The 12,249-nt window shown below is 34.8% G+C and overlaps 1 protein-coding gene across 1 annotated transcript in view; it reads right to left on the bottom strand.

Annotated features, from left to right (window-relative positions):
* Window positions 1–11,542, bottom strand: part of PUS7L (pseudouridylate synthase 7 homolog (S. cerevisiae)-like) — a 28,359-nt gene extending 16,817 nt beyond the window's left edge. Inside the window, exons 1-2 of the mRNA XM_008579148.1 lie at window positions 10,621–11,542; window positions 1,670–1,829 (exon numbers count right to left, since the gene is read on the bottom strand). Of these exons, the coding sequence (XP_008577370.1) occupies window positions 1,670–1,829; window positions 10,621–11,536 (1,076 nt within the window). The 5' untranslated portion in view covers window positions 11,537–11,542. The remainder of the gene's footprint in view (window positions 1–1,669; window positions 1,830–10,620) is intronic.
* Window positions 11,543–12,249: the final 707 nt, after the last annotated feature.

The following is a 12,249-nucleotide window of genomic DNA, read 5'->3' as shown; positions in this document are numbered from 1 at the left end:
GCCTTCTGACTTCTTAGGTCAAGTGACAAAACCTCCTACCAGTTCTCCTGTCTTATCCCCAGATTCTGCTCCTTTCATTCTCAGTCTTTCTTCCCCCAACATAAGCAAGAAAAACCATTAGCACCAGAGGATTTTTCTGAAATTCTGCTCTGAATACTTCTTTACTCTATCTTTCATTTTTTCCCCTACATTTAAAGAGTAGATTCCAATGTTCTTGGCATAACTTTTAAGGTTCTGTAAGAGCTCATGCAAATTTTCCTTTACACCCATATTTTCTGTAGTCCTTATTCAAACTGTCTTATTAGTTTACTACCCCTGCAAATAGACATCCAGATTTTTTGCATCTGCTGAAATGCTACTATTACTTGAAGGGTAATTAGAAACCTGCACCATAAGCAAAATCAAAGTAATCTCTCCTCCTAGGAACTAATAACATTTATTAACTTTAGTAGTTAAAAGCTAGCTTTTGTCTTACACATATTTTAACATCTACGGTCCTTCTCTCTTACACTTCTTCACCATAAAGACAAAATCATATATGTTTTTCTCCCTCATGTAACAGCTTAGAAGCATTTAGAAGAGTCTACTTGCAAACAGTGGGCACAAACATCTGGTAACTAAGGATTGATATATCAATATCACATTAAATTAGGCTGGATTTTGGCCCAATTTCTCAACTTTTTGAAATTTAGATACTTTCTAAAGGAAAGTATCTATGATTTAAATACAAGAATATTAATAACAGTATTATCTTTGTTTGGTTGGTTTTGGATTTTTTTTTGGCAGCTGGCCGGTATGGAGATATGAACCCTTGGTGTTTTAACACTGCGCTCTAACCAACTGAGCTAACCAGCCAGCCCTAATCACAGTGTTATTTACAGTGAAAAATTACAAAGAATTTCTGTTTTCACACACAGGGGAATGTTAAACAAATTAGTCTATATGATGAGCATGATTTTGAAATATTCCATGACATAAATTTTCATATAACAATATTATTTTATTTTAAAAAGTAAAATAAAACTGCATATGCAGTATGATTTTCATATATATAATCAATGTCTTTGTGTGATATGTGTGGTGTAGTCTCTGAAAAAAGTCTGAAAAGAAATAGATCAAGATATTATTGTAGTAGAATATTAATGATTTAACTTTTTACTATTTTCTGAATCTACAATACATGTGTATTTCTCCTATAATTACAAAAAATATTTCAAAAATTTGATTAAGCTGATTAGGATTCTAAATTTGAGTACTTTACATTCTACTAAACGAGGATTTACTTAATATGTAAGGATCCATGATAATAAAGGCATAAAAGTATCCTAAGAATTAGGAAAAAATGACTTATAAGACAGTTTCCTGAATATAAATGCATTTGAATATAGTACAGGATGTTTAGAAACAATTTCGCTATTTTAAATCTGCTGCTTTTCAAAGTTCCTATCCTAAAACTTGCTATATTTTCATTGTAAATTTAGAATATAACTCTATTTAGAAGATAATTATATTGTTAATGCATGATGTACTGCTTAGTAAGCCTGTAATCAATTAATTAATACTGATAGTGAGGTTAATATGCTCCCAGTATTCTGCGCTTTTGATCTTATATTTACTTATGATGCAACATAGAAGTAAAATTCTATCTTACAAAGCAATATCTTATTACCTCTCTGGAGTCACTTTTCTAACAACCATTGCTTGATAGGTGATGGCTTTCTTGTCTTTAAGGCCTGCATAACTAAAATCCGAAGGAATCACACCAAGTTTGATAGCTAAAAAACCAATTGCTTCAAACATTTCCATATTTTCCTTTCGTAGTGTAAAAGCTGAAACAAAAATAATCCAGGATTACAGAAAAAGCAGCTACCATACATCAATTAAACTTTTAGCACACTAACAAGTTAATATAATAAACCAAATCATTAATTTAACAGTATTTTTTAATCAAAATATAAAATCAGCATCATAGATTTTAGCTGTAATTTTTAAAATGCTGGTTGGATCATTAACGGGTTACAGAAAAAAAAAAAATCCAAATTCCTTAATTTGGCATTCATATTTGGCCCAAATTGACCTTTCTAGTCTCCAAATGTGCCACTTCCATTCGTATATCCTATAATCCTAACAGAGAGGACTTCTTGTAATCCCTGGATGGACTATAGACTTCCACAGTTTCGTACTTTTGCACATTTGAGTCCTTCTGTCTAAAACATGTGTTCTCTCCATTTACTATATGCCATGCTTCCATTCATTCTTCACGCTCCAACAGCAGCAGCAATTCTCCATCAAATTCTTCTCAGGTTCCAAGGCTGAATACTCCCAAAGTAAGGATTACGTTTGTTTTATTACTATTATATCCTCACTTTAGAATATTTGAACAAGTACTCACTTATCTGTTGGCTGAAAGAATGAATAAATGAACTTGACAAGCAGTTGATTACTTAATCCTACATGTCTCCACAAGTTATCACGATCTATATCATGACACTTAACACTGAATATCATAATTTATCTCTTTATGTTTGTCACCCCATTGACTGGGAGTTCTGGGCCAGCAGTGTAGGTCATTAATAACTTGAGTTCAGTGTGTTAAATCTGTCCCTGACAATCTTGGGCATGTCATTAGGGAAGCCTAGCTGCATAAGAAGGAACCCGTGACTTGTTTGAGACATCAGTTTGTTGCTGCTTATTCTGAGTGCATAAGCATTTTTCTATCATGAAGATTTAGAATTTAGTGTAGAAATATTTAAGAGAACAAAATCCATGACATTATTATGTTAATCTGCATAGAAGTTTATGTATTTGAATGTTTAAGAGAATGAGACCTGTAGTTCGAATTAAAAATATTTAATTGATTTAAATTAGTCTTTTCACATTTAATTTTATTTAAGTTAGTAAACAATACGGAAACATTTACAAAAACTTAAAGGTCATTAAATTTATGACTTTATAAGATTTATAACATTTTCTTAATTGCTTGGAACAAGTGAAGTATTAGAAAGAAAACCAACTATACTACATTTTAAAATTTAATTTTAGAGACCCACTTCAAGCCATGTTGGATTAATTGGTAACAGATGACCTCCCACTGTGAACAAATAGAAAACTGGACAAAACTTAACGAAAACAGCAGTTTCTAAGAGACTGGGGAACAGGCACCACAGAATTGTGATCCAAAAGAAAAGGAAAACAATGAGGTGAGTCCTAAAGTACCCTGGTTTTCTGTCTAGAAGTACTTTCTGGATCATAGCACAGGGAGGAAGGATCCAGATAGAGCTGAGTTAAGAGGGTAGAGAGTGGAATTCAGGAATGCCGAGTGGGCTGGAATTCACAGGGCTGAGTACCAGAATAGAAGAAGAAATGCCGAAGAGTTCCAGAATTCTGTAGAAATGGTCCCTCAAGCTTGTTGCTGATTAGTAATTTGCCCATGTTGAGGACTAAACGCTATGTATTATTTACCTAATGTTGTGTAACAAATCATCTCAAAGCATAGTGGTTCGTGATATTCCTTTATCTCATGGTTTTGGTCTGGAATTCAAGAGCACCTTGGTTTGGTGTTTTCTCTCTCATGAGGTTGCAATTAGATGAGGCAGCAGTTAATTAAAAGCCTGAAAGGAACTGGAAGAACCATGTCTAAAAATGCTCACTCACATGGCTGGCAAGGTGGTTTTGGCTGTTGGTGAGAGGCTTTAGTTCCTTTCCAAAAGGTTGCTTGAGTGTCTTCACAGTATAGTAGCTGGCTTTCCCCAGAGTGAGCAATTTTTTAAAAAGTGGATGAAAAGTACAATACTTTTATGACCTAGCCTCAGAAGTCACATCACACACCATCACTTCTGTCCCTATTCTACTGGTCACTCAGGCCAGCCTGTGTGAATAAGAGGAGAAGATCACTGGGAGCCATACTGAATGTTGAGAAATAATCCATCTTCTGCTCTAATACTTTATTCAAAATACACTTATTCTTTCCCAAGGCCCCAAAGACTCATCCCGTTAAGACAACAGCTCAGATTCTAGGATCTCTTCATCTAAATTAGGTCCACATACGAATAAGTCGCCTGGAATGCCATTCTCTTAAATTCAGATCCTCAATTACAATTTTTCTTGATCTGAAGGTTAAGAAGGACTGTGAAATGAAGAGACAAATCTGATTTCTACACACCTTAAAATGTTGGGATATACCTGGGACAAGAACCATAGACTCCTTGTTCAAACTGAGGGAAAAACGGAAATGTCTAGAAGTCACTGGTCCGTAGCAATCCTAAATCTAGCCAGGTATATGTTGATATTTCCTTTATTAGAACAGCCTTACCAATATCCGGTAACGATTTGTTGTGACTACTTGTAATGATTTGTAATGATTTTTTGTTAGACAAAAGATACATTCAAGTTTTTTCAAAATAAATCCTTCTCTTCTCAAGACTGTAGTTGCAGACAAAAATCCCCCTAAAATTCCTAGTACTACTGTTTAACACAGGAGATCCATGAGTCATGCCCTTAAAGTCCTGAGAGGCCTTTTGTCTGTCTGAACCATTCTATGAGGCACCGTTACAGATCTTTCTGAAATGTTAACAAAGGATTTTACAATGACATCCTATATTTTCTTGTCAGAGCACATTGTCCTGATGAAGCCATAGATTTTCTCTTTGCCTGGAAGATATTTCTTAATTTAAACATCATGTGCTACCTGGAGAAGCTGGGAATTAAAAAAAAAACAAAAAAACCAGCAATGCCAAACAACAAGAAAAAAACACATTTTGAGCACAGCAAGTACAGTGTTCAAAATTTTACTATAAGCAGTAAAAAGTAAGGTTGCACCTTCAATACGCTGCCTGGAAATCTCAGAGCATGCCTTATTTGGTTGGTATTTTACTTTCCATTTTACTGCAAGCAAAAGTATTGCTAAGTTTTCTGGAGCTACATAACAAGAACACCTTTCTTCCAGGTTATGACAATATTTTCCTTACGTTTCTTTAAACTCTCATTGACAGCTTCCTTGAGGGACCTTCTAACTTCTGCCTGCCAATAGGTCCTGAAGGCATTGCTATCACATTTTAGGCTTTCATTACAGCAGCAACTCACTTCTGATACCAAAATCTCTATCAGTTACCAAATATTACAAAGAAATCACTCCATCTTAATGACATAAAACAATAATCATCTACTATTTGTTAGGGACTGAATGTTTTTGTCCCCTCCCCATCCTGCCCCAAATCCATATGTTGAAACCCTAACCCTCAATGTGACTGCTTCGGAGGTGGGACCTCTAAGGAAGTAAGTACGGTTAAATGAGGTCTTAAGGGTGGAGCCTTGATCCAATACAATTAGTATCCTTATAAGAAGAGACACCAGAGCTCTCTCTCTCTCTCTGTGCACACAATGAAAAGGGCATGTGAGCAAGAAGGTGGCCATCTGCAACCCAAGACATTAACCCTGCTGGCAGCTTGATCTTAGACTTTCATTCTTCAGACTGTGAGAAAATGTGTGTAAGCCAGAAATTGTAAATACCATCCAGTCTATGGTATTTTGTGACAGCAACCCATGCAGAATGATACACTATCCCAAAGTTTCCATGGGTCAGGAATTCAGGAGTTAGGCGGTTCTGGCTTGAGGTCTGCTGTGAAGTTGCAGTCAAATATTGGCTGAAGGTGGAGGATACACTTCCAAGGTGATACACTCACATTGGTGGTTAAGTTGGCACTGACTATTGGTGGGAAGTCTCAGTTTTTCTCCACAGGGCTTCTTGAGTGTTTTCAAGGTGTTGTGCTGCCATCAGAGTGATGTGAAACAATGATTTGGCCTCAGAAGTCACTATCACTTCTGCCACATCTGCTGGCTACCACACTCCACCAGCTGGACAAAGAAGTATAAACCACTTGTAACCTGCCAGAGGCTATAAAAGGCTGCAGACCAGCCAGAGAGGAGCAATCTAATTAAATAGCAAGGACATTCAGCAAAGTTAACTGAATGATCATGTTACAGTAGCAAAGCTATATGAGGGGGTCTTCAAAATGTTCATGGAAAGTGCATATTATGAAAAAACTAAGCATGAATTTCAAAATTTTTTTGCCCAAAATAAACTTGTACTAACTTGATATAACACGTCTGAACAGGATCTAGTTTGAGGCACTAAAGAAGGATAAGACATCAGTTGAAAACAGCCCTATTAGAATAACATGAATTCTGTCAAAATTAAAGCAAGAACAAACATTAAATCACGGTGAAGTTTGGATGGAAGAATGAGGAAATCATTAATGCTTTATAAAAGTTTAAGGGGACAATGCCCCAAAGAAATTAGCAGTTTACAAATGTATAAATCATTTTAAGAAGGAACAAGACAATGTTGAAGATGAAGCCCACAGCAGTGGACCATCCACATCAGTTTGCGAGGAAAAAAATTAATCTTTGTTTGTGCCCTAATTGAAGAGGACTGACAAGTAACAGCAGAAACAATAGCCAACACCATAGACATCTCAACTGGCTCAGCTTATACAATTCTGACAAAAATTACAGTTGAGCAAACTTTCCACTCAATGGGTGCCAAAACTGTTGTGCCCAGATCAGCTGCAGACAAGAGCAGAGTTCTCAATGAAAATTTTAAACAAGTAGAATCAATATCTTAAAGCATCAAAGAATTGTAACAGGAGCTGAAACATGGCTTTACCAGTACAATCCTGAATACAAAGCACAGTCAAAGCAATGGTTAACAAGAGGTGAAAGTGGACCATCAAAGCAAAAGCAGTCTGGTCAAGAGCAAAGGTCATGGCAACAGTTTTGTGGAATACTCAAGACATTATACTTGTTGCCTTACTGGAGGGCCAAAGAATGATATGTGCTTATTATGAATGTTTTGCAAAAAGTTAGCCAAAGCTTTAGCAGAAAAATGCCCAGGAAAGCTTCACCAGAGAGTCCTTCTCCACCACAATAATGCTCCTGCTCCTTCTTCTCATCACAACAAGGGCAATTTTGTGAGAGTTTAGATGGGAAATCATTAGGCATCTACCTTACAGTTTTGATTTGGCTCCTGCTGACTTTTGTCTCATAATTTAAAAAAATCTTTAAAGGGCATCTATTTTTCATCAGTTAAAAATTTAAAAAAAGACTTCATTGAATTGACATAGTTAAATTCCCAGGACCTTCAGTTCTTATTTATACTAAAAACCTAGTATCATCACTTACTAAAGTATCTTGAACTTGAGGGAGCTTACGTTGAGAAATAAAGCCTATATTTTTGTTTTTACCTTTTAGTTCCATTTTTCCATGAACTTTTTGAGGTCCCCTTATATAATGGCCCTAGAGTAAAGCCTACTCTAGATCTCCTTTAATAAAACTTAAAATGAAGCCTCAAATGCATCTGCAAATTGCTTTCTACCTGCTAAAACAGAGTTCAACACTCTTTAAAAGAAGACAACATAATCCAGATACTGAACAAAGAAACATTCACAATGTTTGGTCTCCAAAAAAGATTACTAGACATACAAAGAAGCAGGAAGATGCGACCTATAACCCAAGTAAAGGTCAGTCAATAGACACAGACCCAGAAATGACAGAGAGGGAATTGGCACATAAATATTTGTAAATACCTATTAAAAAATAGCTTCAAAGATTAAAGAAAAATATGAACATAATAAGGACAGAAATTGAAGACCTAAGAAAGAGCCAAATGAAACTTCTAGAGCTGGGAAATGCAATATCTAAAATGAAAATTTCACTCGATGTTTAAGTCTTTCATAGAACTGCTTCTTCAAAAAGTGTTCTAGGAAAATAGTATGGCATTTCCTGAAAAAAATTAAATACAGAGTTACTATATGATTCAGCAATTCCACTTCTGGGTATATACCCAAAAGAACTGAAAGCTAGGACTTGAATAGAAACTTGTACAACAACATTCACAGCAGTATTATTCATAACACCTTAAAGGTGGAAGCAACCGGTGTCTATTGGCAGGTGGATGGATAAATAAAAAATGGTAAATGCATACAACGAGATATTATTCAACCTTAAAAAGGAAGAAAATTCTAACACATGCTATAGCACAAATGAACCTTTTAGACATTATTCTAAGTGAAATAAGCCCATCACAAAAGGACAAATAATTGTATGATTCCACTTACATGATGTGTCTATAGTTGTCAAATTCATAGAAACAGAAAGCAAAATGGTGCTAGCCAGGAGCTGAGGGGAAGATGAGATTGTTTAATGGGGATGAAGTTTCAGTTTGGGAAGATGAAAAAATTCTGGAGAGGAATGGTGATGATGGTTGTACAACAATGTGAATGTCCTTAATGCCACTGGACTCTACACTTAAACATGATTAAAATATTAAAATTTGTATTACGTATATTTTACCACAATTAAAAAATAAACATAAAATTTTTTTTTAAATGTGTTCTATTTTTTAGATAGGTCTACCTGTTAAATATTTTTTAAATGAACTATTTTGATTGCTATAAAAGGTTGCCTAAACAAAGTGTAAGATGGGCAAAATTTATGTTCGTCTTTTTCTTTGTTCTTGACCTTGTAGGTATCCCGATGTTTCCATACTGTTCTCTGGTGAACCATCAATTCCTCCTTTTAAAATGTCCCTCTAACTATTCACAGCTTCAGCAAAACTAATTTAAACTTAGATATAAGAAGTTTCCACAATTTTTTGACTCATTACCCAAATTAATAGTTAGAATTCCAAGTAATATAAAATAAATAAGAATTTTTAGAGCTGATTAAATTCCTCTCCCTACATGTAAAGGTAGTATTGTTTTTCTTTCAAAATAGATTTATCTGTTAATATTTACTGCATGCCTAATGTATCAAGTCGTATACTAGCAGCTTTCTCATGGAAAAGGGAAGTCACACAACCAGACAGAAATTAGCAGGAGGGAAAAAGATGCTAACATTTGAGGAACTATTACATACTACAATTGCATTAATTATAGTCATGTGCCACATAGGATGTTTTGATCAACAAAGGACCACGTATGTGACAGTGGCTATACAATATAGCCAAGGTGTGTAGTAGGCAATACCATCTAGGTTTGTGTAAGTACACTCTATGTTTGCACAGCAACAAAATCACCTAACAATGCATTTCTCAGGATGTATTCCCATTAAGCACCACATGACTATATGTCATTAAATTTTTAGAGCACTTGTGAGTTAGGCTTTACTACTATCCCATTTTCAAAGTATAACCTAAAGTTATGAATTGTTAAGTAACTTGCCCATTGCATTATTTTTCTCATTTATATATTTGTGGAAATTCAGTCTTAAAGATATTAAAAATTTCATAAATCTTTTTGTGAACTAAAGTCATAATATGAATCAAACTCAGATAGCTGCAAAGTCCAAACTCTTTTCATTTACACCCAGAGTCCCTACACAGTACAATCCTGTTTCTGTGCCAAACATCTGTGGAAATTTGGGTTGCTGGTTTTATCTTAAATGCTTTGTTAAATAAATGTACAAAATATGGCCATCTGAAACACCTCCCATCCTTTTAGTAGAATATAGGCCAATTGAACTCGGACAGCTAGACTTGTACAGTGAGATTTCATCAGTTCCATCCATCCTAGGAATTAAACATATGCCTGTAAAACAGTGATTCTTAAAATGTAGTCCCAGACCAGCAGAAAAAGCATCACCTGGGAATTTGCGAAAGCCCCACCCCAAACCTTCTGAATTTGAAACTGGGATTGGGGCTTAGAAATCCATTTTAACAAGAACTTTTGGTGATTATGACAGATGCTAAAGTTTGAGTACATCTTCTCTAGAAGACTGACATAGCAAGTTTTCAGGTTCCCTACTTTGGGTAGGGAAATTTGTTTTGGATTACAAGGTATTCTCTTCACTTTTCCAAACATATTCATTTTACCTCCAAATACAGACGGTCGCTGATTTATGATGGGTTGATTTAACAATTTCTTGGTTTTACAATGGTGTGAAAGCAGCATGCACGCAGCAGAAATTAGACTTGGAGTACCCACACAACTATTCTGTTTTTCACTTTTAGTACAGTATTCAATAAATTACATGAGATATTCAACACTTTATTATAAAACAGTCTTTGTGTTGGAACCATAAGCTAATGTAAGTTTTCTGAGCACATTTAAGGTAGGCTAGTTAAGCTATGATGTTTGGTAGGCTAGGTGTATTAAATGCATTCTCAACTTACAATATTCTCAATTTATGATAGAGTTATCTGGACATAACCCCATCGTAAGTCTAGGAGCATCTGTACTTAATTTTAATTAAGATGACTTTCAAAATATGAAATCAGGGTTTACCTTAAATGAAACTTACTAAACTCAAAATAATTGCTTCAACTTTACACATTTGAGACTATGTTAACTATAAATGTCTGTGTTAACTACACTAATCAATAAAGATACTTTTTACATTCAGTGCAATTTGAAAGGCTTTATTTTCTGTTAAGTAACAGAATAAATGAGAATTCCTACCGCTGCTTAGATCACTTATCAGCAATTCCTCTTACTACATGTAAAGCATACATTCTTTCCAATATCTCTGACCAAGACTATTCAATTCATTTGAAATTATTCAACTTTCACACAAGTTTAAACTTAAGCTTATCCAAGAAAATGATTATGATTATTATTAAATTACCTGTATATATAGCTTTTCTTTCCTCACGTTCAAGAAGAGAACTTTTCCTGTGCTTTTGTTTGTGTGCTTTTTCCCGAAATCTTACAGTTATTACTACATTTGGATTAGCAGCACTGTAATTCAGTTCAGGAAAAGATTTGGTTTCCACAAGGTTTCCAAACTTTTTGTTGACAAAATGGTGGACAGCTTTTCTGTGGTCTTTATTTGTATCAGGTTTAAAGGTAAATTTGGAATTTTCTTTCTTTGCATCCAAATACTTAAAAAAGTTAAATGCTTCTTCTTCAGATACCAAGTGACAGAGTTCTTTATACTCAAGATTCGGTTTTACAACAATTTCACTGTTTTTTCCTACAGTTACCAAAAAAGGAAATTTCTGCCTAATAGCACTATGCAAAATAGCCCTCTGGTTTTTGTCAAGGATTCTGCCTACTGAGAATTCAGGAGATGGTCCAATTGGCTCAGTTTTAGAAGTCCACTTCTCTTTTACATCAGAGGCAAACTGATTCAATAATTCATTAGTTCTTTCATCTAAAAAGGAGCTTAATACATCAGCCTTTTCTTCACATTCGGAAGTTCCTCCATTGATACTATCTTCCTTTTCTGAACCAGACTGATGATTTTGGTCACCATCAGAGCATCTAGCCAAAGTATTAACTTCTTGTTTTTTTCCATCTTCAAAGGATACATTTTGAAGATCTAGTTTTGGTTTTTTGGCAAAATTATTTGGCTCAGGTAATATTTTACTAATTTCGTAGACAGGTTCATTAGTGGCTGTATTAACTAAATGTCCCTGTTCATCAATCTCAACAACAATAAAGTCACTTGGTGATCTTTTTATCGTGCCATGAAATCCAACATGATCATTAATGAAACACAAAGAACTAAACCTGATTCTATAATCTGTATCCTCTTCCATTTTTAAATAAAACCTACAAAAGAAACAAAGAAGCAGTCAGTTACCAGAAAGAGAAATTGTAGACAACAACAAAAAAATACGTTTGCGGGATTTATTTAACTGTCTCCCTTTCAATTCTGACTCCTTTCATACATTAATTTATGAATATATGTTATATGTACTTTGACTCTCCTACACCAATAAGAATTAATTAGCAAACTATTTCTGGTGCAACTAGTAATTTGTAATTTGAATCTTTACTCACTCCAGGTTTCCATCTATCATCCAGGATTAAAATAAGTCAACTTCAAGTTTACCTTAAAAATATTATTTGTAAGCTCAAAAAGAAGAGACAAGAACATAGGACTGTTTACCATGATTTGTCCAAATCCCATCCCGGGAGCCTAAAATTTCCAGCTAATTCCAGAGAATTTGTGGCTAGATGTTTATATGTTAGGCGTTAGAGACAGGAGAGAGGACAAGATGAAAGAAATAGTCTAAACTGATAGGTAAATGAATTTCTAATTATTAACTTGCAATTTGATTATATTTCAAGGTAGGCTTAAGTTAGTACTGGACCTTAAGCCTTCTCTAAATCCCGCATGAGGACAGATAAAAATTTTGAGGTTGACCCAGAGGAAAATTCGAACTATGTCACTGACATCCGAGAGAAGAAGCCCTTACAGCACTTTCTTGGAGCAGTAGACAAGAGAACAGTACTATGAGGAATCCTT

Source organism: Galeopterus variegatus, unplaced genomic scaffold (assembly GCF_000696425.1).
Source record: "Galeopterus variegatus unplaced genomic scaffold, G_variegatus-3.0.2 Scaffold1822, whole genome shotgun sequence".
Classification (NCBI taxonomy): Eukaryota; Metazoa; Chordata; class Mammalia; order Dermoptera; family Cynocephalidae; genus Galeopterus; species Galeopterus variegatus.
Note: the sequence above shows the minus strand (reverse complement) of the source record. Positions and strands in the feature narration are given on the sequence as shown.